This window comes from Phalacrocorax aristotelis, chromosome 5 (assembly GCF_949628215.1).
Source record: "Phalacrocorax aristotelis chromosome 5, bGulAri2.1, whole genome shotgun sequence".
Classification (NCBI taxonomy): domain Eukaryota; kingdom Metazoa; phylum Chordata; class Aves; order Suliformes; family Phalacrocoracidae; genus Phalacrocorax; species Phalacrocorax aristotelis.
In genome coordinates this window covers 70,230,212-70,257,160 of record NC_134280.1, presented here as the reverse complement: position 1 = coordinate 70,257,160, position 26,949 = coordinate 70,230,212, and the positions used below count along the sequence as shown (strand labels likewise).

The window sequence follows — 26,949 nt, the reverse complement described above, 5'->3', positions numbered from 1 at the left end:
GGTGAGCCAAAGGGACAGCAATATTTTCCAACTGAAAGCTACGTTTGACATTGAAAGCACAGCTTTAGTACTCCAAAGGCGCCGCTTCAGAGCCAGCCTTTGCTGCATTCTGATGCCAGATGCTGCTGCCTCGCCCTCATTTATTTGAGGAGCGACTGGTTCCACAGATTCACTCGTCTGCGGCTCGGCAGCCTCCCCTGAGAACAGCACCTCTGCTTGGAGACACTGTGCGAGAAGAAATTATCAGAAATACGAAAGTATCACTCTGGGAAGCAGGAGGAGCGAGCATCTTGCTATGGGAGTCTAAGGAATTGGCTGTTCTTTCCCTGCCAGGAGTTTTACACGTGTAATTTCTGTTCTCATCCTGCTTCACGTTGCACTTGGCTTTCCCCTAGAGAACGGCTTCCATCAGGGAGGCCGTCAGAGTGCTGCCTGCCTTGCTCGCTAAGCTCTGCATCAGGAGGAATAACTTTTCCGGTAATGAGCCAGAAAGTGACATTCATCAACCACCACCGACGGCTGCTGGAGACCCCTGCCCGCCCTGCACGGGAAGGGCCCGTCGCTGCCTCTCAGCTGCTGCTGCTGCAGGGAAACCCAACCGGCGGGTGCTTCCGAAGAGAGACGCAGCAGTGCAGCAACTGCTCTAAGAGCTGACAAAGCATTGTCCATCTCCTTGTAATACAAGGAGGGTAACGCAGCAAGACCTTTAGGATTCACAGAGGAAGTAATGGACTTGTCAGTAACGGCTAGCGTAAGACTGCAGTATTTTCCATCGTGTTTTTCTCTATTACTACTACCCTGCGACTCTGGATAGGATTTCCTCCTTTTGACAGCATTTACGGTGCTGGGTTGGGTCACTGTGGTTCAGAGGTGGCCCCTCTTGGGTAAGCTGAACCGTGATCCTCCTCGCCCACCAACACTACACTGGAGTGCGTGACCAGACAGGACAAGTAACCCCTCACGGTTGTCATGCCCGAGGCTAAAAAACCACCGGAGCGGTGTGTGTGCCTACTGAGACTCCTCCAGCCCGGAGCATCAATCTTCAAACACGAATAAAGACGTACGATTAGCCTAAATTATTAAAGTACATTCATAATTAAATGATTTTGTTGCAGTGAACGAAGCAAATCACTTCCTAATGCGCACCGCTTCTTTAATTAGTAGCTACGGAATGGCAGCGGCAGCACAGCGCTCTAAATGCACTCGTGCTTTGGGCGCGATCAGACCTGATTTTGGCCAGACGGCCGCTACGAGCTGCAGGCCAGGCACGCCGCGTGATGACACCGCACCTCCCCTGCTGAATAAATCACGTCCCCGCCGGCTCCCGCGGAGACGGAGAGTAAAGGCCACACGTGGGTAACCGCAGCTGCGTCGTAGCTGCGCTGGCTCCCGACAGCCACGCTGCCGCGGCTTGCTGATTTATCAGCACATTAAAGTGCTGCCCTGGGAATTAAACAGTACCGCCAGGTACGCTCACGCTTTCACTGCATTTTATTTAACAACTTGTTATTTTTCAATTCTATTCAAGTGCAGAAGCTCCAGTGTGTTCCAAATTTGCCCAGCACAAAGGGAACACAGGAAAAGAAAAAGTCCTTCTGTTGGCAAACTAAGAACTTGTACTTTTTCAAGGCAATTAAATAAACCAAATGAAGGTCCGTTCCTTTTTTCAAACAAGAGGTAGGGAGGCACAGGGAGAAGGAAATACCAGCGAATCTCATTGCAGCACCTGCTTGAGATCCATCTCATGAGAGATGATGAGATCGCCATCATCCACACGGTGGAGGTTCCAGCCTGGCAAAGTCAAAGCTTCCTTAAGCCGAAGGTGGCTCCCAGCTGTGAGGCTGCCGTTAGGCGGGGTTTGTTTTGTCCAGATGAGGTTTTCACAGTCTGTGTATTATTCAAAGTTTTGGAAGAGGATTGGGAGTAGGTAAATGCTGTCACAGTATCAAAAAGTCTTTCAAAAATGAGTTCAATAGAGAGAAGTGCGTGTTTGCAAAGGACAGACCGTTCACGCCGGGTTGCCGATCCAGCCGGCTGCACCACGTTGCTCGTGAACGGTTAAAGAGGTAGGTGGGCTCAGACGGTGACTTTCTCCATCACGCTGTCCGTGACGTGCACCTCGTCGGCTTGCACTGTCACCGTGGCCGACTGGCCGCAGATATGCTGGTGGTCCTTCCAGTCCTGTGAGGGAAGAGCAGATGGAAAGGCCACGAAGGGAAAGGGCCCTTGGAAAGAGCGCGGCCTGCAAAAGCACACGGGGCCCCAAGAGAAGCCCTATTTGAGAAGCGCTTTCTCCAGCACCAATGGGCCACGGCAGGGCTCTAGCGCTTGGCCAAACGAGACTAACGGCAGACAGGAAAGGCACCGCACACCGGGTCAATGCTGGAGGCGGACACAAACTAAGCAGAATGCTGGCCTCTCAATCCAGAAACCAATCCCGGACATCAACGTCACTTAGGTCATGGACAATTTTACTGAGACAGAGTCAGAACCTTGACTTAAACCCTCTGCTGAAAGATAGCTGGCTACAAGCTAGCGCTCCTGAAGGAGAACGCCATACGAGGGGTCGTAGTTCAGTCATGGCAGAGGAATGTAATTCCTCCCAAGACTGACCAAGTTTAACTTCTAGTCTGAACTAACAAAATGCTCCTCTAACTCGCTCGACGCAGAGGTCGCACATCGTGGCTCACAAATACAGGGGGAATCTCAAGGGTTCAGCTATGGACAAGCACTTCAAGCTCTCCCACCCTATTACAGTGCAGAGCAGCAGCTACAGGCGTGGGCTGATGTCCCCTCACGAGTGACAAGCTGTCTAGTAGGGGAACAAAAGGTGACTACACAGTGCCGCTTCCCAGTGCGCTTCGCACTGAGAGGACAGCAGGGTGGCGTTTCTGTCCGTGAGACACCTGGGGAGGCGGCAGGCAGAAGGTCTAAGTTTTCTGCAAGCGGTATTTGATCATTCTTTGGAGTTTTTAATCTTTCTGCTACACAGACAGGAAACTTGGCCACCACTGCACTTTGTTACAGGCAAAAGGAAACAGTCAAAATTCTTTGGCTACTCAATACACCTGGCCTCAGGTGATGAAGACTGAACGTGGATAGCCTGCAGAGCTGTAGCCCAGAATTATCCTTTCCTCCAAAGCATGGGGCCAAGGGTCTTCGTAAGGAACCTCTGTGAAACATGAAGCACAGCAGTTTCCTCCACCGTACTTCCTCATACCTGTTTCCGCCATGTTCAAAATCTTACCGTTTGTCCCACTGCGTCATCTGTAGCATCACAAATAATGTAGAGAATAAGAGAACTATGTCCTCAGTGATGCAGCAGGAGCCCAGGTACTAAGGAGGGTTCAGCTTACCAGGACACGGCAGGGAAGGGTTGTAAAAGCGCTACCAGAGAACTGGTCCCCACAGCTCCCCCAGCGAGGTGTCCGCACCCTCCTTTCTGGTGTTACTCTGATTTTTAGATCCCCTTTGAGAAGGTGTGTGCAAATCTTGGGACCTTCCCCACCCATTTGATCTGGACCCTGCCCCATGGCTAGTCTTGCCTGGAGGTCCGCCGGGCAGGGTGGGTTTGGGATGCTGGGGCCGCTGACCCGGGCAAGGCTTGGCAGGACACGGCAAGTTCCGCTGCCCGGCCCTCTCGCTGCGCTTACACTCATCAGGCAGCAGGCAGAGCTGCCTGGCTCTCCCCGGGGTGCCACAGCCCCCTCTAGACAACAGAATCTGCAACTCACAAACAAGCTTATACCTTCCGCTGGCAGAAAGTGGAGCAGTAGTTGACTTTGTGGCATCCTGTGCACTCGTTCGTTGCCTCACGACCACAGTTGACACAGGACTGCTGTGAAAATAGACAGCAAAGTGACCACGTCAGAGATAGCAACAACAGGGAGATCACCAAAGTGTAATACAGGAGCAGCGGTAAAGCCCCTGTTCCCCAATATATCCTCAACACATGACACAAAGCAAACAGGCCCAGTCGCTTCTGGAAACGCTTTCAGAGACCCACTCTCCTTGCCATGTTAGCAGGGATCACTTTGGAAAATGAAATGCGCCCCCATTTTCCTTTCTGGTGGGCAAGAAGCCCTTGGAAACTGTGGGTGAGATACTGAGCGGTCATGGAAATCCGTCCAAGGTAGCACAGAGGTGCCTCCCTCCATGTGGGTCCTGTGTCTCGTCAACCACAGCGTGGCTGTTGCAGGCTTGGGCAGGGGTCAGCCCTAACACACCGCAGGTGGGGCCATTCCAGACAGCAGCGTACAGGCTACGCACAGGCCGTCCGTACTCAAGCTCTGAGATTACCTCAAATTTAAAGTTCAAAAGGCGGATTTGGTTGGTGCTTTCTTTGGTTTATAATCCTGCATATGTCTGGGAGGGGGTCTGAGGAAGGACAAGGGTGGGCGTAAGGATGGGACCCTTCAGTGTAATCCTGCCCTGTTTTTTGAGAGGAAAAAGGGATCTGTGCCTATGGGCTGAGCAGGCTTGTTCCTTTGCCAGTCAGCAGCACGACTACATAAGCAGTGTCCCAACAGGGAAACGGAAGACAGAGGAGTAAAATTAGGAAGGCTGTAACAGGAGCAAGGGCTTAGACCTAGAAGTAAGGTGAGATAGGATACATGGATGAAAAATCACACCTGGTTTCTAAAAGATGCTTTTGTGTCTATCGCTTTAATCTTGTATCAGCGACATCAATTAATATAACCTCTATGTTTAGGTGGAAATATCACTGAACTATCACAAAAATAAGCACTTCACAGAGCATTCTGTTTCCAACTCATTAAATTACTGACAAATCATTAGCACGTCAGAGCAGCAGTGTGAGGCCGTGACAGGAAGCGTTTCTCGGCTGTGAAAGTATCGTAGGCGTCTTTAGTTCCACCAACTCCTTCTCTCTTTTGAGCACAACCAACATAACAATCAGCGCCCTGATTAGCACCGAGCTCATCGCACCATCTGTTCACACCTTACCAATGTACCTACGATTAATAGTCGGCGCCACTGAGCTGTATTTGTGTTCCTGATGGACGGCTGGGGATTCAAGCCACCAGAAAGGGGCTTAAAGCTGCTCCTTGGGACTTGCAAAGCCTGTCCCAAAGGGATACTTGATTGACGCTGTTCCTAACCTGTACAGTAGTGGGAAATGTTGAAAATACACAGGGTGTGCATTTGTACCTGGAGATCTTAGAAAGACTACTGAAGAACGCATATAGCTGTAAGGGTTTAAATCATGGGTCCTGAACTAAATCATCTCCCACTCCGAAAGCCAGAGGGAATCGTGCAGTTTTGAGTCACACGGCAAACAGGAAGAGTTTCTTTCCTATCACGCCTCAGTGACGGCCATCCATCAGAGCTGTAATACCATTACTCAGAGGCGAGTGAGCTTGATTGACCTGGCCAGATGACGATAAAGGATTGTGAAAACCTGGAAGGCTCGGGGAAGGGGGCACACTCTGCTTGGACAGAGCGTTAGTTCGGCTCGGGAGAGCTCAGATCTCCGCCAGAAGGCAAGGCCAGGTACAGAACACATGATTTCTGTAGCAATGATAAAAAACCTCTGCATCTTTAAATGGACCAAGACAAAGAACAAAAGACTCTTCATAAAACACGAGACATCCCCAGCTTACCTTGATGATGATTTCTGTTTTCCCATCCACATCTTCTGTTTGTTGAAATAACTGGTTCTGATATTGCTGCAAGGGAAAATACACCAGACTTGTCATTTCACAGCCCAGGTATGACGCAAGGGGTTGAAAAGGGTGCTCTGGATGGAGGGTCCTGACACTGAGCTTCCTTCTTGCAAGCCCAAAACTGCAGTTGCAAGAGGACAGAGGGGAAACTCACTCCTCCCTTCTAAGAGAGGGACACTATGACCTGATGTGGAGATGGATGAAGAAGCCTGAGGTGACAAACTGCCAGTGAAGTACAGCATCTACTCAAACCCCACTCTCCCCGCTCCATCCGGTCAAGCACCCCTTCCTAAAACAGGTGGCTCAATTGCCACAAGGGAACTGCACCCCCCGCATGAGAACCTAAGAAGTTAGCAAAGGAAACACGAGGAAAATGCTGAGGTAATGGGGTCAAGTGCCATCTTCTTGGGCCAAATTTTGGGTCAAGTCCGGTGATCCTAATCCGCTAACAGGCAAGAGAGTCCAAAGGGATGGCATAGCCCAACAGAACGGGTTAGGGGGAAAAACCCAAACAAAAGTAACACATTCAAGACTTTAGAATCAGCATCAATAGTCACCATTATTCCTCCTTTTAATAAAAGCGTAGAAGTACTTTTGAACAGTTTTTGATTTAAGCAGTCCTCTGGAGGTGACTTTTGAAGCACACCTCTGGCGTGCTGCAGATTGACTCTGAACCAGTGCAAGTCCAACCAGGTGCCGCTCCACCTACAGCCTCGCCATGCTCAGCAGTCAACGCGCCTGAGATGGGAGCCCTACACCAAAGGCATTCAAAACTGATCCCGATTTGATTATGTGCTAACCCTTATTTAAATTTATTGGGAACAGTTAAAAAGTAAGAAAAAACCCGAAGCCCCACCTTCAGGCAAAGCGGGTTTATCCAGGAGTGACTGTGACCCAATGTATAAGGAGATTAAAAGCTTAATTTAACAAGGGTTTCTGTGACCTGACATCAGTATTTATCCTCCTATGAAATCATCATCTTCAAAACCTTTATATTACCATGACACAAATTCAAACTAAAAAAAACTAGGGAGCTGGAGGAGGTGGCAGGGAAGCCTCGTGCTGCCCGCTGTGAGGGGTGTGACTGGGTTCTGCCATTAGTTGACAAATAGGCAAGACCAGGCTAATTAGCAAGACAGGACCAAGGCACGGCCTCCCCGATGCTTCCCGCACTGCAGAGGCGAAGCGTGCAACGCGTGTATGGACATTTCGAAAGTACTGTTTTGAAAACCAGAATTGTGTCCAAGCCGTAAGCATTCTTGTGAAGACAGGGAATGTACCGGCAAGCTTGCGATGGGGCCTCTGGGCTAAGAGTCAATCCTGCTGTGTCTCAGGAAGAAAATGACCTTGATTCTTGAAAGAATCGCTAATGTCAGTGAGCACTGGCCGTGGAGAAGCTGGGGCTCAATGCTTCGTGCCGCAGCCTTTGCCCTCTGCCTGCCTGCACGCAGGCAGAGAACTGGGCTGGCAGGAAACTGGATTCTTCAGGAAAGGTTAAACTGAGTTTTCCACTGTTAAGTGAAAGACAAATGACCCACGTTAAGAGTGCTGGCCTAGGAAAACTGCATAATGTTTCTAAACTTCTTTTTAGTGAAGAAAGTGGAAATACAGACACCAAAGCATGCGGTGAGCTGGCATTTCAACCCAGCTTGAAACCCTTTGCACACATAATCCCAGCCGGCACCATCCCCTCTGCAACAGCCCACGCAGAGGTAGTGCCAGGGCTGAGCATGCTGATTTCCAGTTCTGTGAAAGTGCTGCAGCTCCACAATTAAAACCCTTCCCACCACCAGACTCCACTCCACCCTCTGCCAGCGTGGCTGACCCTGTTCTCCGGGGCGATCGCCAATGAGAAAGACATCAAGAGGAAGCCCAGCCACCTCCGCCCTTGTCTGAGCCACAGCAGCTCCCCCACCTCTGCTCTCAGCCCCCAAACCCACACGTTTAACCCCCTTCTCTCTCCTTGCCATCTGTCCGCCCTGCGAGTCCGCTGGTTCTGCACAGCCCATGGCGTGAAGAATTCAAGCCATACAGAAACCATGGAGAAAGCAAAGGTGTGATTAAGAGAGAGGATCAAGCCAGGCACATCCAGATCTCTCACAAAACCGATAACCACCAATTCTCAACTGTCTTCACTGCTGCTTTGGAGCGCACAAACCTTTATTTGCTTACTAGAGCTACATTTCTGAAATGCCTGACCCTCTTTGGGTTAATTTTGTACTCTCTAGACCAGAATTGTTTTAATCTTTCTAAAAAAGAAGGCAGATGGTCCAGCTGTTAGCTGATTTAATCTTCCACCTTGTCTTCAAATGGGCTGGGCTCCAAAGGCATCACTGTGTTACAAGAGGGCTATTTCAGTTAAAACACTTGTCAGATTTCGACACTGATTCTTTTAAATTTTTACAGAAAAACTGTTTAACACATTTCCCGAATGTCTTTATTATCTTCCAGCAACATCTTCTGGTACAGAATTGGGTGAGTTCCTGTATTCTCCCCCTCCTAAAGTTTATCTGATAAAGTCTATCTGATGGCTTCGTGCATGCTCAAAAAAAAATAGCACTGCCGAAGCACTCACACCTCTGTGTGAAGTCCTGTCTTCATCCCTTCCGGGCCAGTCCTGCAAGTTGTCAAATCTCTCTCGTAAAAGACACGGAGCCTTTGCTGCCCTGCTCACTCTCTCGCTAAATGTTTTTCCCTAAACCAAAAAATGCAGTAAACCCAACGTTCCGATAGAACCGACGGATCGGACGCACTCAGCCACGAGCTAATGCATAACGACAGCGGAGAGCTTCCTCTTACGGCCGCATGAAGTTTTGGCAGAGCAGTTGCATTTAATGACCCCCCCACAAAATGCTGCAGTCTGGAAGAAGCTTACAAATATTTTGATATTTTCATATATTGCAATAAACATGACGGATTTTAGGAGTTAATGTGAACACCGAGCTGGGGAGCTTATGGTTTGTTATTCTTTCAGAATGTCGGTCCCTTCCAGGCAACATAAATGCAACTCGTATTTGGTGCCTGATGACATAAAGCCGTACGCAGGCCGAGCACCACCTGCGCCTCGTGTTCACACACGGAAAGCACAAGGCTTACGGCCATCAACGTTTCTTAAACCGTCAGCTTCATGTCTGGAACTAACTCTGTGAGGGCTCTGCTTTTTAATTAAGGAGCTCTCAGCAGCAGCAGGCACAGGAGCTACTGCAGACAGCATTCACAACAGGGAAGGTATTTTTAACCACTTTCTTAGACTCTAGAACAGTTTTGTTTCAAAAGAAATTATTGCAGAAGATTTTCATAAATGTGGGAATTGTAGATTTCAGGTTTACAAATTGCCCTTATTTCTAGGACTTACAGGGCCGAGGCTACTTTACACAGCCCTGTACCCAGAGATCCTACCGCTTTGCAAACTGGTGTGCGAGCCCCCTGTGAAGGAAGTGTTATCCTTATTTTAAAGAGCCGGCTCTGAGGCCCAGGGAGGCCAAGGATTTACCCAGGGGCATCAAAATAACTTGTGGCAAAGATGGAGACAAAATCTGGAAGAGATCCTCAGTCCTGAAATCTGCCCAGCAAACCATGATCCTTAAACAAACATACAGAAATTAAAAAGGACAAAAACAGCAGCAGCATGCATGCAAGGACTTCCAAATTACAAAATTACGTGCAAGAAAAACTCTCTTGGTGAAGCCTTTAGCTCCGGCACTTGGAATCTGACCTACAGTTTCTTCAGATCAGCTAAGGTGTCACTGGGCCCTGACACGGGGCGTTACACAGCTGTAATCGGACAGTAGGGAAGCAGAGAGAAAAACCCCTCATGTCAGGCATGAGAGAAGAGTGGAAGGCAAGGGTATTTTTCCGTATGTTCTATAATCACCTATGAAGACAGGCATTTATATTCCACTTCTGCACAGCCTAATGCCTAAATGCTCAGCACTTCCCAGTTCAGCCCCCCTGTCGCTTTTGAGGACTCTGTGTCTAGGTATCGCCATGTGTTTGGAACTGAAACTAGGGAGCCAGTCCTCCTGCAAAATTCAGATTAGACATGCCATCTTAAGGAAGAAACGTGACTGTAGATGCTTCTAGTTTATGCTGCCCTTATAATTTTTTATGGTTTTTCCCTTGCTACACATAGCAGATCCCCTTCCTGCCACAGTCCCTCTCTGATGTTGGCATCTCCACCTTCAAAATGATATAAATGAGGGGAATAATGTATCCCAAGACTCCTTTGAATAGTCCTGGATAATATCATTAGCAAGCGTGACCAGAATGAAACAGTGATGTCTGCTCTGACTTCACAGATGCGAACATAAGCGTACAGGCAGCACAAACACCTCCCCTGCTCAAAGAAAACTCAGAGCAAAAGCCTGCCTTTCACAGTTCAGAGCTCTGCAAGTCCCACAAGCACTTACCACTGCTCAGTATGGAGAACAACTTCTGGTATTTAAAGCCAAGCCAGCCAAACTGCTGCTATATGGGAGCAGACTGGCTCATTTGTGGTATTTAATGAACTCCAAAGCTCATTAAATAATAAGTATAATAAGTGAAATGCAATATAGCAAACGATTTGGAATAATCAACAAAGCATATAAGCTGCAATTAAAAATTCTTAATGCTTAATTTATTGCTCTTTAGGAAGACTGAAGCAAAGGAAGTGCACAAGTAAGTTTTCCTACATGCTTGCTGTTCTTGCCACTTCTTCTCTACTCTGCTTAAGCTTGGGGCCACTTCAGGCTTCCTCTAAGGGCAGGCAGAGACAGCGCTGTCCCAGGCGCTCTGTCTTGCTCTTCTGCCAGAAGGCAGAGGCCATCCCTCTTTTGCAGGGATGACAGAGGGATATGGTCAGAGCTACTGGCAGCTACAAGATCAAAAGTGCTTGAACTCAACGTCCTCAAGACACCGAGCTGGGGGAATAGCTCTGCGCCGCTGTGAAAACTAAAGATACACATTAGTTACAGTCACGGCAATGCAGCTTGTGTATCCCGTTGGGAGCAGCCTGCTCCGAACAGATTTCTCTAACCCTGCTAGGTACTAAGTCACTCTTCCTGGAGGAGCTGAGTCTACAGCTCTGTTCCAATTTAACCTGTCCTGCCTTTGCTCTGCAGCTCTGATACGATGTCACAGTTGTTCGCTCCTACATCCCTAGGAACACGCCGCTGCACAGAAATGCTGCAAACTGGTGGCTTTCCCACAAGGAAGCGCCCACACTGCTGTGCTCACCATCTCTGCTCATGCAAATGGAGGAGATGGCGAGAAGATTGCCCCCCGTTCGTTAGCCCTTAGAAGTTCTGTCGGTGTAACTAACAGAAAGTAGTGAAAAAGCACCTACTTCCTCTGTATTACATTGGTCCAGCAAAAATCAACACCAACCAAAGTCGGAAGACACCTCTTTCTCCCTCTCATATACCTTAACTGTCAGAAGAAGCAGTCTGACCACACTCATACTCAGGGTGGGAAGGAGACTTGCGTTACAAATCAGGGGGAGAGTCATGAAATCAGAAAAGCACCTTCGACCGACACAAAAGCAGACAGCCAATTATTTGACATTTATTGTGATTACGTCCAATGGCAGCCCTGTACCCAGAAACCCAGAGTTTTTTCCAAATGTGGAGTTCACTAGAAGGAATTCAGAAATAGCTACTTGTAATATCATCCAGATGGTTCCAGAAGCTAGCACACAGCCGCGAGCTTGAGCATTGTTATTTGTATATTAAAAAATACCACCATGAGCAAGTGTTTTTATCAAAATACAAAACTGTCGGGTACCCATTACACAATAAGAACGGTAAGACACACAAGTTGTTTGACTGGGCATTCAATAGTTCCTGGAAAGGGACTTCCTCTGGAAACAAACACGTGCTCATCCTTGCACCTTGTAAAGTCAGCGCTTTAATCGATACACAGGAGTGGTTTTAACCCCCACTCCCGGCGCAAGAAGAAGCAAGAAGCACGCTGAAGTGAGCTGGATTTGGATCAGAGGGTGAGGGGAACAGGCTCTGAACAACCGTTCCAAAAACCACTGTAAGGATAAACAGAAGGGAAGACAGCACATAAACTGGAGAAGGAGCAGAGAGCGAAGTTAAACAAAGTCAGATGTTCATCTCTAAACTGTGTCAAAGCTTCCAATTTTTCGGTATCCCACACTCTACACAGCTTTTTAGCAGCAGACGGCCCAAACCTGGACAGCAGCACGAATACCCATTCTGCCCAGGCGGAAGGCAGGGAAGAATTAGACTCTCAACGTATCACACACCTGCACATCAAGGATGCAGCGTACAGAAGAGTTTAGCAGAGACAACGTGGCAAAGAATATCAAAGACGCTGCAAGGACTGTCATAGGGGTTCTCAGTTCTCAGCAAAGTCTTCCCACACACATTTCTTCAAGGTCTCTTGCTGCACACTCGTGCCTATGAATTCAGTGGAAAGCTGACGTTAGCAATAACGCCGATGACAACAGCAGGTAGTGTGGTATACAGGAAGGGAGTTCATCGGCTACCGACAGTGACACCGGTTTCGCAGCCCCCCACCTCTCTCCCGTAAGTCCACGCCAGCAGCTGTGGATCTGGGGGAGAAGGGGAATGCATTCAGCAGTGCATGGAGCCAGATTTGGGGCACATGCATGAGCTGGTGTTAAGAAGAATCCAGGGTCCCTACCATGCATCAGTTAAAGAGAAGAAAAGCAGGGAGAACAGGGCTGTCCTTGTAGATAATGCCTTGCAGAGGAGAGAAGGGCCCCTGGGTACGAGTCAATGCTCCTGTAATGCCAGCCAGCCTTGCAGTCTTACCACAGGACTCATGCGAGATCAGCTTTGCTTGCACAATGCTCAGCAAGACACCTCTAAATTTTACTGCTTATCTTCCCCATAAACCCTACAGCTTGCTGTTCTTTTTATCCCTCTGCCTCTTTGGGCCACTGAAAGCCTCTTTGATAGCCCCGCTCGCTTGGCATAAAAAAAGCAGCCACCGTGTGGCTGAACACTCACCATCTTCCCTCTACCAGGATTCGGTCCCATGAATTTAAGGACGGCTGATGGGACAGCTCAGGACTCGTAACACCAAACAGTTCACGTTACTAGCCTGCTGCCCACAGCTCTTGGAATCCCAGAGACTCTATTCCTGACCCCATGATAAAAATAGCTCAGGTTTCTCTTGGTAATTCTACTCTCAAGACATTGAGAAATAATTTCTAAGTGCTCCCACTGGTGTGGCCAGTGACAACCAGCGAGGTACTGCTCTGCTCATCACTCAGCCAAACAGATGCCCTTGGCTGAGTCTTCTCACCTTCTCTGGCATAATTACCTCTTTCCTCTCCACATCAGCTTGAATTTTTGCTTGCGTGACAGCAGCCTCGCGGAAGGAGGAGCTGGCCTGTTTCGCCTGTTCAATGAGAGTCTTCAGCTGCTGGGCAGTGTTGAGCAATGAATTGACCATCTCCTCCAAGTACAGCCAGCTCCGCTGCTCCGTCACTTCCAGCCCATTCACCACCGAAGGGGATATGGCTTTGGTGGGGGTTGTGGGGGGCACCGCCAGGGCAGGGAGGGAGGTCAACACTGAATATAAAGAAAGAAAAAGAAAAAATATAGCATTAGGGCATTTCATTTCCATAAAGGGGTGTGGGGTGTGGTTTTGTTGTGTTTTTTCGTTGCTTTTCTTAAAATACAGCCTGCAAAAATTTCCAATCCAGCTAAGTTTTTGCTAAACAGGTCTGCCTTCTGTGACCCAACGTGCACAGAATGGGTCTGTGCAGGACAAGCCCTTGGGGCACTCTCAAGCCCAGAGGACAGAGGAACATGTACTCCCAATCCTGTTGGTTACTCTGGGAAGGAATTAACACCTTCCGGCACTGCTGCACACGTAAGGAATGAAGGCAGCATTCCTGGGGACTCCTCTGCCACGGTCATCACAAGGTTCCACCCAATATTTCCCTTAAGTATTGCTAGGTAAGGTTATAGTAAGTCACTCGGTGACCCAAAACATCAAGTTTTCTGACATATCCTGCTGGCACTATACAGGTGTCAATTCTCAGGTTGCAGCACTACAAAAAACAGGCACTGATCCACACCACGCTCCCCTTCGCTTACTGAATTCTGATCTGAACCACAACCCTGGCCCAAGACTGGAATAAAAACCAGACAGTTATCATCACCTCAAATTTACATGTATTATAAACATGCCCTTCCAAAACCACCAGTTGGGAAGCCCTTTAAAAAAAACCCTCAATAATTATGATTTCTATGGACGCCTTCACCCTGCATCCTACCCGTAAAACAAACCATGGGCATAAAAATACACATACCACACCGGAACACCAAAAGTGTTAATAAAAGGTATTCACAGCTATGTGTACTTGTTTCAGATACCTTGGGTATTCTGAACAGCAAGGCCCATTGCAGCTCTGAAACCTCTCCTTGCCTAATCCCAAAGGTGACAGTGACTGTATACAGGCCGGGTGGAAGTTTTAGCTTCAGGCTCTAACATCTCTGGATATTTGCCTTACATTGACTATGTTGGACAGTCTTCAAGAAAGCTATTTCTTGTCTACAGCCCTTTCCTCCAGAATCCTCACTCCTCACTCTTGTATAAACCAGAATGCCACAGGCATGAAACTAAATACAAAAGCACAGAAGCCCAGCAATACCTCTAAACATACTCCAAGGGACATTAAAAGAAGAAAAAAAAAAAACCCAAAACCAAGCAATTACTAAGGGGTTGCAGCCTTTACTTTTTCATATCCTAACCATAATCCTAACTGTAACTGCAGTTTGTAGGAAGCCACCAGGAGGAAGCTAAACTCCTACCCTGGTAACCTAATCATGCTTTCCTTGAACTTACCTCCAGCGCCCTGAACTGTCAGGGCTCTGCAGTCCTCCCTTTCCCAAAGCCTCTGCTAGAAATTAAAGCCCTAGAAAACCAACAATGTCCGTCTTACCTCTGCAAATATTTCACAAAACCAGCAGTTACTGTGTCACTAAAACATCTCCTTTTCACAGCGCTGGGTTTGCATGTACACTGGGAGAATGCAGTGTGAGGAAATTAAATCTAGATCCAGGAACCCAACAGTACACAGCGTAAGCTCACCTCAGGCAACATTCCCAGAAACAAATGTTATCTGGCTTTACTGGCCTAATTTTTCCAAAATTTAACTCTAACTCTAGTGATAAATACCCACCATCTACCATAAAATTATGTCCAAGACATTCACACCTACCAAGAGCTGACCTCTAACTTCCTCACTGAATTGTTTACTAGGAAAAAGAGAGCACCACCAAGATCTACAAAGGGTCTATTTCAGGATTTCTCCTCACGTCTTTAGGTAGGAGTTTCAGAAGAATTCAGCACACAGAAAAAGCAGTAAGTACTGCAACCTGAGAAACCACATTCCTTCCTGGATAGTTCTGCATTGTCAAGGGAAGAGCTGTTAGCATTCCGGCACCAAAAGCCAGTTAGCTTCCTTGATTTTCGTGAGTGACAGGATCAGGACCTTCCAACTGGTGGATGCTATGGCCCTCAGAGAAACACTGAACACAGCCAGGAACATAACTGCAGAAGCGCTGAGCCATTTAAATCCTCTTCGCATCCTGCCAGCGTCCACTTTTCTTTTAGAGGCATGACTCTCAACTCCTCCAGCGCCTCTGCCAGGCAGCTTGTCTCCCAGGTGCCGCACTGCTGGTGCTACTGTAGACAAGCCTGGAGCACCTGCAGCATTGCACTGGAGGGCACGCAGACAGCGGCCGGCAGCAGAGGTGCCACTGACCAGTGTTCTCAGTAAATCAGGCCATTACTGGAGCCAGACTCTTTGCCTTGAAACCAGAGCTAAGAAATTCACTAAGCGGGAAGTTCTGGAACAAAACAGAGAGGCTGAGGTGTCTGAAAGGTGCTTTATTCTCATATACTTTATTACCAGTCTCCCACGGCAACCCATTTTGGATGTCCTTACAGATGTTGGCACACTGGTCTGTCTAAGGTGGCTCCAAAAAGAAAAGCAGGAACAAGCCTCAAACCTCTCTCCTGAAGGACAGGGACACAGACTAGCCCACTGCACAACCTAGGTAAAAAGACCGAACAGTACACACACCCCCATTCAGGACAAAAATCTTCTTGATTGCACTTCAAATGGTACTTAAAATTCAGCTGTAAATACTGTCCTGAACAGCAACAGGCCAGCACACCTTCCTGCACCAGGCTGCAATGCCAGCAGTTCCCCTCACATCAAACCTCTCCCCAGTACAGCATCTGCAGGCAAACGGGACCTCCTGCAGGACTGCGCTGCTGAGTAGCTTCCCAGACAGCAACTAATTTAAGGGTATTAACACTTTAACCCTTTCCAGGTTGTATCTGGTAGTTTTTCATGCAAGCAGTAAAAGCTGAAAGAATCCAGCAGAGATTTGGGGGGAGAGAACGAGTCTCAGAACCCACGGTACTGCAGGTCGCTGCGCGTTAGATGTGTGACCTTTTCCCACCAACAGAATTGCAAGTCCACAGTTCAGGTAAATAGACATTTGACGCTCAACGGCCCTTAATTAAAACAATAATTTCAATCAATTTGCACATGGCTGGCATAGAACTATTTGCACTTACATATGAGTAAGAGATAAACTGGTCTTTTATCAGTAGCTGCTTGCAGAAGAGCCGTTCCCCTGCTACCTTTCTGGCACAACTTAATCCCAGCATGGCATTTGATAACTTATCTGACAGGAATTACTTCCGATCCCTCACTTTGGCATAGGCATATCAGTCAAGAGAACATATTCACTGGTTAAAAGACAAAAAAAAAAAAATTCGATATTTATCTACTAACATCAAAATCTGACTAAGACTTAAAACCAACAACAAGATTTCATCCTAGACAGAGCAGGAATGCACGGTGCTGCTCTGAATAAGTAAAAGGTCATACAGAGGGGAGAACACAGGCTTTAAAAAAGAAAGACTTCAGACTGCACAAAGGTTTACAACATGTTTAAATGATCTTTTCTTGACGTCTGAGAGAACCGCAACAGGGATCAAACCCGCCTGTCTAACAGCGCCTCTGTGTCAGCGAGATCAGCGAGCATCAGCGTAACTTCACAGAGTCATAGAACTTAGGGAAGTACAAGGCCTATACACCACCTAACCCATCCGCCAGCCAGTGGCAGACCATCCCGTCCTGTATCTCTTGTCCAGGCTCGATAAAAACACATAAAGCAAGAACAACACTCCAAGCCTGCAATTCCAGTTTCTCCAATGGTTCCAGTTTCTACCAGTAGGAGCACTGCAGTTCATTAATCAGTCAGCTCTACAAATGAAAGGCCATCACGTTTACATAATTACATTTGAAGAGATATCTGATAATCAGTTTAACCCGTCCTATCAAACACCAAAGGGCTGATCTGCATTTGTCATTTTTCATACCACCTTTCTGTTTTTCACTCCACAGCCTACGTGACCCCAGCAGGGCAGGCTCCCACTGCACTTGTCAACCAGCACCTATCGCCCCCGCACAAACGTCAGCGTTAAGGGATGGAAAACTGACACTGGACGCGAGAGCAGCACATCAAACCTGCCCAAAACTGCCTTCAGCACGTACCAGTGGATTCATAAAGAGGTGCGGGAATCTTTAGAGAAGTTTCTGTGACATAATTTTAAAGGAGATGGTCTCCTCAGATCAAAAACTACATCAGTGTTTAGCCACAGAGCCCTCGTGGTGAGGAAACCCTTGAAGCAAAAGCCTCGGGAAAGGCAGGAGACTGTATGATGATTTAGGAAGCAGGATCACAATGGCCTCCTCTGGTAGAAACCAACACATCAAAGTTCTCAGTAACCGAGTGCAAAACTTCCCACAGGGTGGAAAATCTGCTTGTCCAAATCTTAAAAACTGCAAAACTCAAAAGCAAAACAGAAGCAACGTTTATTTTTCTGCCTCAATCTTTTCCTTTGCTGAGAAAGATCAGAGAGTAAATTCAAGGACCGCTAACTGTCTTACGTGACGGACACAAAACATACCAATTTTGGGATGAGACGTTGGCAGGGCAGCTTCAGGAAAAGGTGAAATCTGGCAGTTGTCCTGGTAGCTTGGATAGTGAGGTTCTGGGTGATTGACCCGGCAAGGCTGCTGGACATTGGTGTCTTGGACTGCAGAACAACAATGGCGTTAGGAATCACTGTGTAACACGGCCTCTGGCACAGCTTCTTTCACATACAGTTTTTTTACATTTTATACAAGTTCCTACGCTCTCTGATTATGAGAAACAGGGGCATGATTTTACACAGTTAACAAGCAAGGCAACCCTGTACTGATTTCACTTCTCTCTGCCTTCACTTTTAAAGGCAAAAGTCACTGCTGGCTTCCCGCCCGCACACCGCAGTGTTTACAATAATCACAGGACTCGGAACTATGGTTATCGGAGCAGGACAGTTCCCTCAGCAGAGCTCACAACCCTGCGCATGAATCAAACTGAAAGCACTGAAATCTATGGCGTGCATTTATATTTTGTTTGATTTATTCTGGCATTTTTCAGCATTTATTCAGCATTTTTCACTTAGTTTCAACACTCAGCTAGTTTTGTTTTGGTTCTGGTAGTATTTAAGGACTAAGGAGGAATGAAAAAATGACAGAGGTGACTGTAAACCCCTCGAAATCAGCAGAGGTGTTCCTCAGCAGCTGCAACATCTGGACAAAACTTTTAACTTCTTTTACACAACTGGTAAGGTTTCAAGATGCTGAAATTGTTTCAAAGGAAGGACAGCGGGTTACATATAGTCTCTCCGTAAACTCTTGAGAAATAAATCCTTCGTGCAACGTTCAAAATGCTTCTAGCCACAGCAGCAGGCATCCAAACTTTCTTTCCTCCCTCTCACGGATGTCTAGCAGACATACACCTCAACTCTTACCAGTGGCTCCAGTGAAAACATCGCCCTGGGAGGGACTTTCCGAGATGATTGCTGTGGCTTCCACTGTCGATGCACGGTCAAATGTCAGAGCACCGGAGGTAGTGATCTGTCCAGAAGGAGTCACGGTGACTGGAAATATTAGAAGTACTTTCATAATTAACACTCAGCGCGGAGGCCTCGGTTGTTCAGCTGCCGATATCCCTGTTCTGAATCACCCCAAGTCAGCGAGCTGATGGATGGGTAAGTGGCCTGGGATGACCCAAGGATGGGTCACGCCTGTGACCAGTACAACTCGAAATGGGAATAAAAGCCCCGCTTGGCCTCTGGAGGCACCTCTGGCCTCCCGCAGGCCTCTGTTTATTCTCTGGGTGTAGGAGGCCAGGATTTTCACTTACAACATACTGCCTCCATAATCACCACCTTTGCAATCATTATATTAGCAAAAACTTAACTCCTACCGGAAAGAGCCAGGGGGGCCACAAAACCCATCAGCTTCTGGCTAATCCTGATTTGTTACAACTTTAGCAAGAGTGGATCTTACTACTTAGAGCGACATAAAAACCCCGTGGATTACAACTAATTCTACGGCAGCTTGGTTAGCTGGACAATTTTAGCTGTCTATCTGCACAGAATGATATAATATGCTGGGCCAGTGCAAGGAAGAAGGCAGAAAATCCTCTCGGATGAGTATACCTGAGAGGCTTCAAAATGTTTAAAACCCTTTTTAAACAGGATTAATTAATCTGGCACCATTTCTTGGTAATGGACCGATTCCATGGCACGCTGCTCAGCCAGGTTTCGCCAACAACAATTCAATTTTAAGACACTGAGGCTACAGATTCATGCCTGGTTAAATAGCTGGCTACCACCAGAACAAGCAGTCCTCCTCCCTCCGAACACCAGCGTGAGCAAACGTACAACCTCACAGCACCTCACCAATACAGATTAAACCTCTCTGGGGGATAAACCCCCCCTCAAACCCTATCGAATCCTTGCATATTTCTCTTCCTCCTGCTGCCGCTGCTAATCTAATCTTCCTTTTGGCTGTTCTTTTTCTGGATTTCTGTTGCTTCCTCCCCAATTCACTTTGTAATGTTACCACCCAGATGATGCTAGTGCGACGAGAGCAGGAGGGCGCGTGAATGTGACTGGGAACGAGTGAGCTGGGTGAGCTTGCAAATTCACTTCTGTTCTCACACAGATGGTTTGACAATCAAAACCAGAAAGTCACAAAGGGTGTCCTGAATGTTAGAGAGGAATTTGCAGATGAAAGCGTCACCTTCCGCCTCTTTCATTAACGACTTTGAGGCTGTGGATCTCAACCCAGCCGCTTAGAGCCTACTTTTCTATGTATTTTAAAAAATTGCACAAACCTCCCTCCACACCCTCCACCAGCTTCTCAAGGACAAAGACCAAGCTCAGGGGATGGCACGGGGATTTCCGGCAGAGCAGAGAAGGACCAGCCTTCCCCTCAACCCAATTTTAACAGGAGGAAATTTCTTAATTGTCATTTGTGAAAAACCAACCTAAAACCCACTACGGATCAAGGCCAGGACTTCACAACTCCCCCTGCACTGCTGGGATGAGAGAGCAGGAAGAGGGGGGAGATAGAATCCAGGCCTCTCTCAGAACAAAATATGAAACCTACTGCCCACTGCAAAAGGATGTTAAGATGCTTAAAACCGAGTCTCATGGAGGTCTAGAGTTGCACCTTCCCCTACTCGACTTGCAATGCCAATGTGGCAACACTGTGCTCATTTCTACAAAATAGGAAGTTAAATTAGCTAAAGACACCGAGCCAATAAAACTATCCAATGAAAAGGAAGTGGCAAAAAATGAGACATTCTTCTTAGCTGACTAGTTCCAAGGGGCCACTGATAGACGTAAAATATCCAGTGTGGCAATTCTTCATCAAAAAAGGGAAGCAATTTTGACCAAAGGACTTACATGTAGTAGCAGCTGTGGCAGGAAGCAGAGTGATGTTTTTGGGGCAATCCTTCTTCACTGGGGTTGCAGGCATTTCGTTTTCTTTTTTCCGCCTTTTATATGGTACAAAGAGTCGTACAGGGCCACTCTAGCAAAACACACACACACAAAAGGGGAAAAAGGAAAGGTGTTAGCTAAGGCACCTCTCTGGGGACATTGGGTTTACTGCTCGTCTGTCCAGATGCAGCTACGGTCAAGCAGTATTCCCATGGAAGATGTGTGGTTTGCAATAATTGACCAAAAAACTCCCACTTCTCCAAACCAAAAGAACTCTGTGAAAAAAAAAAAAAAAAAGTGTTACGCTCAGCTCCCCCAGCTCAGGAGGCAGAGACTGAGCCTCTTCCCACTATTATTCAAGGAACAGAACTGGGCAAATAACTGACTGCAGGCCAAGGTGGGGGAAGAAAGGAGAACAAGAGTGAGGAGAAGACAGGAAACAATTAGCTTCAGGTCTAGGAAACAAGCAAATCACTCACCTCCTAGCAGAAAAGAAATGCAAAACACTACTTCAAGTCAAGCTAAAGACTCCTGCTTTCAGGGCTTTAACCTCATTTTTGAAACAAACAAACAAAAAACCAAACCCAAAACCAACCAACCAAAAAACTGAAGAGGTTTAATCTACAAATACAGATCCAACACTGAGTATTACATTAATTCCCTATAAAAACATATTTTCCAACTCAAAAAAATGGGAAGTTTGAGTCAAAAATCACAAATAGCTTTGATGTCCCCAATAGGCATTTTACATAAATACATTATTTAGAAAAGAAAAAAAAAAAAAGGAAGAAAAAAGCAGTAACTCGTGTCCAGCTTTACTGAGGCTGCTACGCAACAGCGCCAGCAGTTCCTCATCTCCTTTCTTTACGAAACACGGATAAAGCTCGCTGCAACCACAGCACCTGTGAACATCTCTAGGGCGCTCACAATCCATGCGCAAATGGCCGCGGCAGCTTGACCGATTAGTTGTTCATCCACTAACAGATGTAAAACCTCCAACTCACCAGAGTCATGTCGTCGCAGCAAGCGGCGCAAGTACAAGAGGCAGCGTGAGGATTTAAAATCCCATCCTGAAATGAGACGATTGCCATTAGAGTCACCAAAACCACTGAGAGCACGACCGTATTCTGCTAAAAGACTCAGGCAGCTCCCAGAGGGACACGCCCGTTCCCTCCTAGGGAGTCGACACAGTAACAGAGAGGCCAGCTCCCCTAGGTCATAGCGATGGGTCAGCGGGCAGGAGGAGAGTGAAGGAAGAACAAACAATTTTCAAATCAAAAGGCAAGGGTATGTGAATTCGGGGCTTTACACAGTTTCTGCCCAAGCAGAAATCAACTGCCGCCCTAATGACAATACCAAGTTCTCCATGAGACTCCTGGACACTGCAGGAGATAAAAGGACCCAAAGTAATAATCAATAAATGATGCAGGTGAAGAATATGTTTGTCAGGCAAACAGAACGAAGCAGATCAGGTTGTTGAATTACAGTATCACGGGTGAGAGCTCACTTCTCAGTTTCCGCGATACAGCTCAAGGCTGGACTTCATCCTGCCTAAACCGTAACCCCTTTTCAAGTACAAGCAAGATTTGTATTGTGCAATTTGAAAAGGCATCTAGAAAAATTCCTCGTGCACCACTGATTCTCAGCCAAATCAAAACGTTGCTTCCGAGTTGCCCCATGGCACCGTCACACCGAACCCTGCCGGAGCAGCGTACACGGCTTGGACCCTGCCCAGACTCTACCTGCCCCTTCCGGCAGAAAGGAGGAAGCAAACTTAACCTTACGTGAATAAGGCACTGCAGTGGCCTCCCAGCATAGCGGATGCTCCTCTTCCAGTCTTTGCTGCTGGCTCGTCCCGCCATGGCTTCAAATTCAGTGGGGCTGTACCAGTTGTCCCCTTGCTTAATGCACCTACCACGGCCTCCTGAAATGAAACAGAGGAAAGAAATTGTTAGCAAAGGTTAAGAATGATTTTGTCACTTTCCTAAAGAACTGAATACTGAAACTGCTGGACAAAATAGCAGTTCCTCTACAGCAATCAATACGCCCATCTGCCACTCCTCATAGCTCTAGGATAACCATGCCCACTTATTACCTTGGCTGTGACAATGACTGTGCATGTTTAGAGAGCTCCAGCTTTGGGCCTCACCAATGCATCAGAAGGCTAGAAAAAATTACTCAACCGCAAGAAGGATAAGTCTTTCTTGGATAAACACCATGCATTTAAACCCTTCCTTAATTTGCACTTAAATTTCTAATCCCTCTGGTCGTGAATAAAACTCTATCCGTGAAGCGCTGTGCTGTGCAGTCAGGCTTGTCGACAGACAATTTCTGCTGCTGCTTCTTCAGCTTTCCCACAGAGATAAAAGGAAAGAGGAGGGGCTAAGGCAGCGAAGGAGTCCCATTAGGAGACAAGCTCTCTATTTTCCGTTCCAGCAGGGGTTCTCTGTAGAGCTTTGTAGAAACACGCGTCGTCTTCTGAGACAAAAAGAACGTTAGAGGAGTCAACCTATGACCGGGGAGACTCACTGCACGGCAGCCTGTGTATTCACAGATCTAAGAAAAAGGTAAAAAGCCTCTGAAGAAGGAGCAAAATAGAAGAGAACAATAATATTGAAAGGGACGCGGCTGCCTAGGAAAGTGTCTTTTCTTTTTCCTCACGATTGGCCCTTAAAAGTAGCCTGATTAATAAAGAATGCACAGAGTAAAAAAGGAGCTGTCACGCTTCCTCACCCACAAAGGTTGCTGTTACCTGAGCCGAGTCTGTTTTTATACAGAATGCCACTGATATTCCGGCACCTCACTGGGAGCTCGTTCTCATACACAGACGGGTCCCAGTTATACTTGGTTCCAGTTTTTTCTTGGACGGATGTTAAAGGAGTAGGAGGAGATTGCGGTCCTTTGAAAAAAAAAAAAAGAAAAGAAAGGTGACAGCAACCAAAAAGCACACTGGCTATACCTTCACACTCTCAGCTTGGCTGGAGCAACAGCGTCAAGCGGTTAACTGATGCAGCCGGCACCTCTCCTCAGCAACGTGAGGTACATGGTGCACCACACAAAATTCAGCTTAAACGCTCTGAAAACGGCTGAAAATAAACCAAACTGCATCCTCGGAAAGATGCTCTAACAGCGCATTGAACACCAAGGTTGTATCCTGGAGCGGTGTAAGCAGCTGGCTGGATCTTCCCCTTCTCAGAGGGCGATCCCGTAAGGTGTTTCAGACCGCTGAAGGTTTGCCTTGCCATCTTGTGGGCAGAAAGGAAACTGCCAAGCAGCCATGAACAAAAACCTTGGCAATAAAGACATCGGCTATCATGGCACTTAAATGTCAGGAAGCAGCCTGAATGGAGATAAAACTACATTCAAGGAGCCTTTCGAAAGAACACACTGCAGAACTAGGAGACTCATACTTTTATAATCGATATTAGAATGATCCATCCGCCTTTGGGGGTGGGACAGGTGTAGAAAGGCAGGCGGCAGCCCAGCAGCAGGATCAGATTTTTCAAGAAGCTTGTTTGCAAGGGTTAGGGCAAAGAATAAGAAAATGAAATATATTTCTGACAGGGAAAAAAAAACCAAACAAAAAGTAAGTATTCTTCTATTCCCAAGACATACAAGTACTACGTAAAGAGGGGACAAACAATCCGTATAAAGCAACCGCAGAATATTATGCACATAACGTTTTTTAATCCTAGCAACACAATGAAAGTGGAGAAAAAGGAAACCCCCCCGGGAGAATGACACTTCAAAACCAGAGTGCCTTATACCTGGTGTGAGAGGTGCTGACGGCCCCTTCAACCCTGTGGTTTCTACAATGCTGCCGTCTGTGTGAACCACTATGAGAGTGGCTTTTTCAGTATTCAAGCTGTCCCCAATTTGGAGGGCTGTTCTCCCAGACTATAGAAGAAATAAAGAGTTTAAATTGATAGCATTAAAAGACCAATGTATTTTAGTATTCCCCAAATCTTCTCAAAGGTACCCTAAAACACCAATCAGTATGGCATTTATTAGGTTAGTTCTTGAGGTTTCAGCCAACCAAATTCAAAAGTTACATGTTCCAGGTCACCAGTTCCATTACAGAATGAGTATATGGGGGTGGAAAGGTAAAAAAACCTCTCCAAGTGAGTTTCCAAGAAGAAACTGTTCCCCCAGCTAATGGTTTTGTGGCTTAAAGCCTGCATACTGCAATGAAAACACATTTTTTTGTACCTTACTGCAGCTCAAACAGAAACCAAGCTCTTTGTTTACACTAAGGAAGTACGTGGGACTTTGCTGCGGCCTTCAAATGAAAGGACAGACTTACCAGCACGTGTCCTGAAATTGAAGCTGCATTTGCCACAGATGTAGTGAAAACATTGTCTGCGGAGGCACCGACATTGGCTACTGTCACTGTGGTGACCTCTGAAATGCAAAACAGACCTGAAGTTAATATTCTGCTGCACCCAGAGAGCCTGACAAAACAGCTAAACAACAAAAAATATAATTGGATTTCCTTCTTCCTTCCTATTCAAAATTAATCTTATTTTCATTACACCTTTAGGTTGTTATAAACGCAATCATTCTGATTCTCATTAAGCTTTGTGTTGAACATGTGTTAACCTCCTTGAGACCATAACAGGAGTTATCAGCATGTGGTGAACTAAGGGAAAAATTAATATTGCATCTGTACTAAAAAAAAAAACCTTAAACTGGGATGGTTTCTATTAAAAGAGGGGTGACTGGCAAACGGCAAGATAAAGAGAACAACTGACTCTTGCCATAAATTTCTAGGGCGCCGTCACCTGTACGCTTGGCCCAGTTAAACCGTCCAAAATTACAGCCAGATGTTTCTACGACGTATAGCACACTTGACTACCTCGCTAAAATCACGTTTTTCAGTACCACACATGGAGTATGTGAAAAAACAAGGCCGAAGCTTACGTGGAGACACCGATCTAGGTATGAAGGGCTCTGAAATTTTCTGCATATCGGACCTTGCCTTGAAAACTCTGCATGTTTCAGGGCACTTTGTTTAATGGGACACAGGCTCAAGGTAATTTTAAAGGCACAAAGGCGGCTCTTGCTCGTTTTACTTCACGTGGCGTAGTGTGAAATGAGGAACGTGTTTGGAAAAGCGCGGGAGCGACCGGCGCCTCAGCCGGGACCCGCCCTCGCTTCACCGCAGCCCGAGGTGAAGGAGTGCGTTGGCACGGCGGGCGGGCTGCCGGGGGAGGGCAGGGCCGGCAGCAGAGGCGGCTGCGGGGGCCGGGGGCGCTCATGCGGGGCGGCAGCCCCCGGCCACAGCCGCCCGGGCCGGGACGGAGGGCGCTACGGCCGCGGCTGAGGCGACGGGGCTGAGGGGAGCTGCGCATGCGCACTCCGCCCGCCCTGACCTGCGAAGGCGGCGGCGGCCTCGTCGGCGCTCGGCAGGGGCTCGGCTCCCATCTCGATGTGCTCGGCATCTGCCGCCATCACCGTCACCTGCGCCGCCGCCTCCGCCTCCTCCTCCTCCTCCTCCTCGGGCTCCGCCTCCGACTCCGAGGCTGCCGCTTGCGGCGGCTGTTGCTGCTGCTGTTGCTCGGGTTCTTCCGCGACCGCCGCAGCTGCCGCCGCCGCCACTGCGGCCGCCGCCGCCACTACCGCCGCCTCCGCTAAGCCCAGCTGCTTCGCCGCCGAGTCGGCGTCCTCCATCCGAGGCGGCTGGCGGGCGGGGGGAGTCGAGCCCGCCCGAGCGGGCCTCGGCGGCCGCCGCTCCCCCCCGCCGAGGGCCGCTGAGGAGGGTCCGGGGTGGGGGGGGGGGGGGACACGACCCGGTCCTCTGAGGTCACTCGAGCGCTCTCCGGCGGGGTGCCGAGCTCGCCCGAGCGCTTCCGAACGTGTTCCGCGGGCGGAACCGAGCGTTTCCGAACCGCTTCCGATGGTGCCCGAAGTGTCCCGAGTCTTCCCAGGCCTCGTCCGAAGGCGATCGGTGGTTCCCGGCGAGCGCGGCCCGCGTTTCCTGCCGGCTGGCCAATCCCAGGGCAGGACGCAGCCGAGCCCGTCCGAGCCCGTAGAAACGCGGCCCGAAGCGGTACCTGACAGACGGGGTGGGGAAGCCGAGCCCGCCCGAACACGGCCGAGTCCCCGAGCGGTCCGGCCCAGAGGGTCGAAGAATGCCGAGCTCGCTCGGGTCTTTTCCGATCCCGCCCGAAGGCGGGTGAGGCGGGCGCGAAGAAAGCCGAGCTGTGCCGAGTCCTCTCCGATCCCGCCCGAATTCCCCTTCGCCGGCCGCGAACGGAGACGCCCGAACGGGCAGTGCCCGAATCCGCCCGAAAGCGGCCGAACCGGGCCCGAGCTCTCCGATCGCACCCGAAGGCGTGTGGGGTGGGGGGGAGGAGGAGAGGGGGGAGGAGGAGGAGGAGGAGGAGGTAGGCGGGGGGGGGGGGGGGGAAGGGCAGCG

The 26,949-nt window shown here is 48.2% G+C and overlaps 1 protein-coding gene across 4 annotated transcripts; it reads right to left on the bottom strand.

Moving 5' to 3' along the window:
- Window positions 1-1,468: 1,468 nt before the first annotated feature.
- DEAF1 (DEAF1 transcription factor) lies at window positions 1,469-26,892 on the bottom strand. 4 transcript variants are annotated; one of them, XM_075095230.1, is made up of 13 exons: window positions 25,904-26,892; window positions 24,835-24,932; window positions 24,299-24,428; window positions 23,284-23,430; window positions 22,316-22,455; window positions 21,536-21,601; window positions 20,496-20,622; window positions 18,549-18,677; window positions 17,661-17,789; window positions 12,981-13,231; window positions 5,622-5,687; window positions 3,749-3,835; window positions 1,469-2,181 (listed from the first exon to the last, which is right to left on the bottom strand). In XM_075095230.1, the coding sequence occupies exons 1-13, from the start codon at window positions 26,199-26,201 to the stop codon at window positions 2,077-2,079; spliced, it is 1,773 nt and encodes a 590-aa protein (XP_074951331.1). In that variant the 5' UTR covers window positions 26,202-26,892; the 3' UTR covers window positions 1,469-2,076. The 4 variants fall into 4 exon arrangements, 2 of the variants coding, with proteins under 2 accessions (XP_074951331.1, XP_074951330.1); XM_075095229.1 differs by having other exon boundaries at window positions 3,749-3,838; window positions 25,904-26,891; XR_012660852.1 differs by lacking the exons at window positions 1,469-2,181; window positions 3,749-3,835 and adding an exon at window positions 11,935-12,088.
- Window positions 26,893-26,949: the final 57 nt, after the last annotated feature.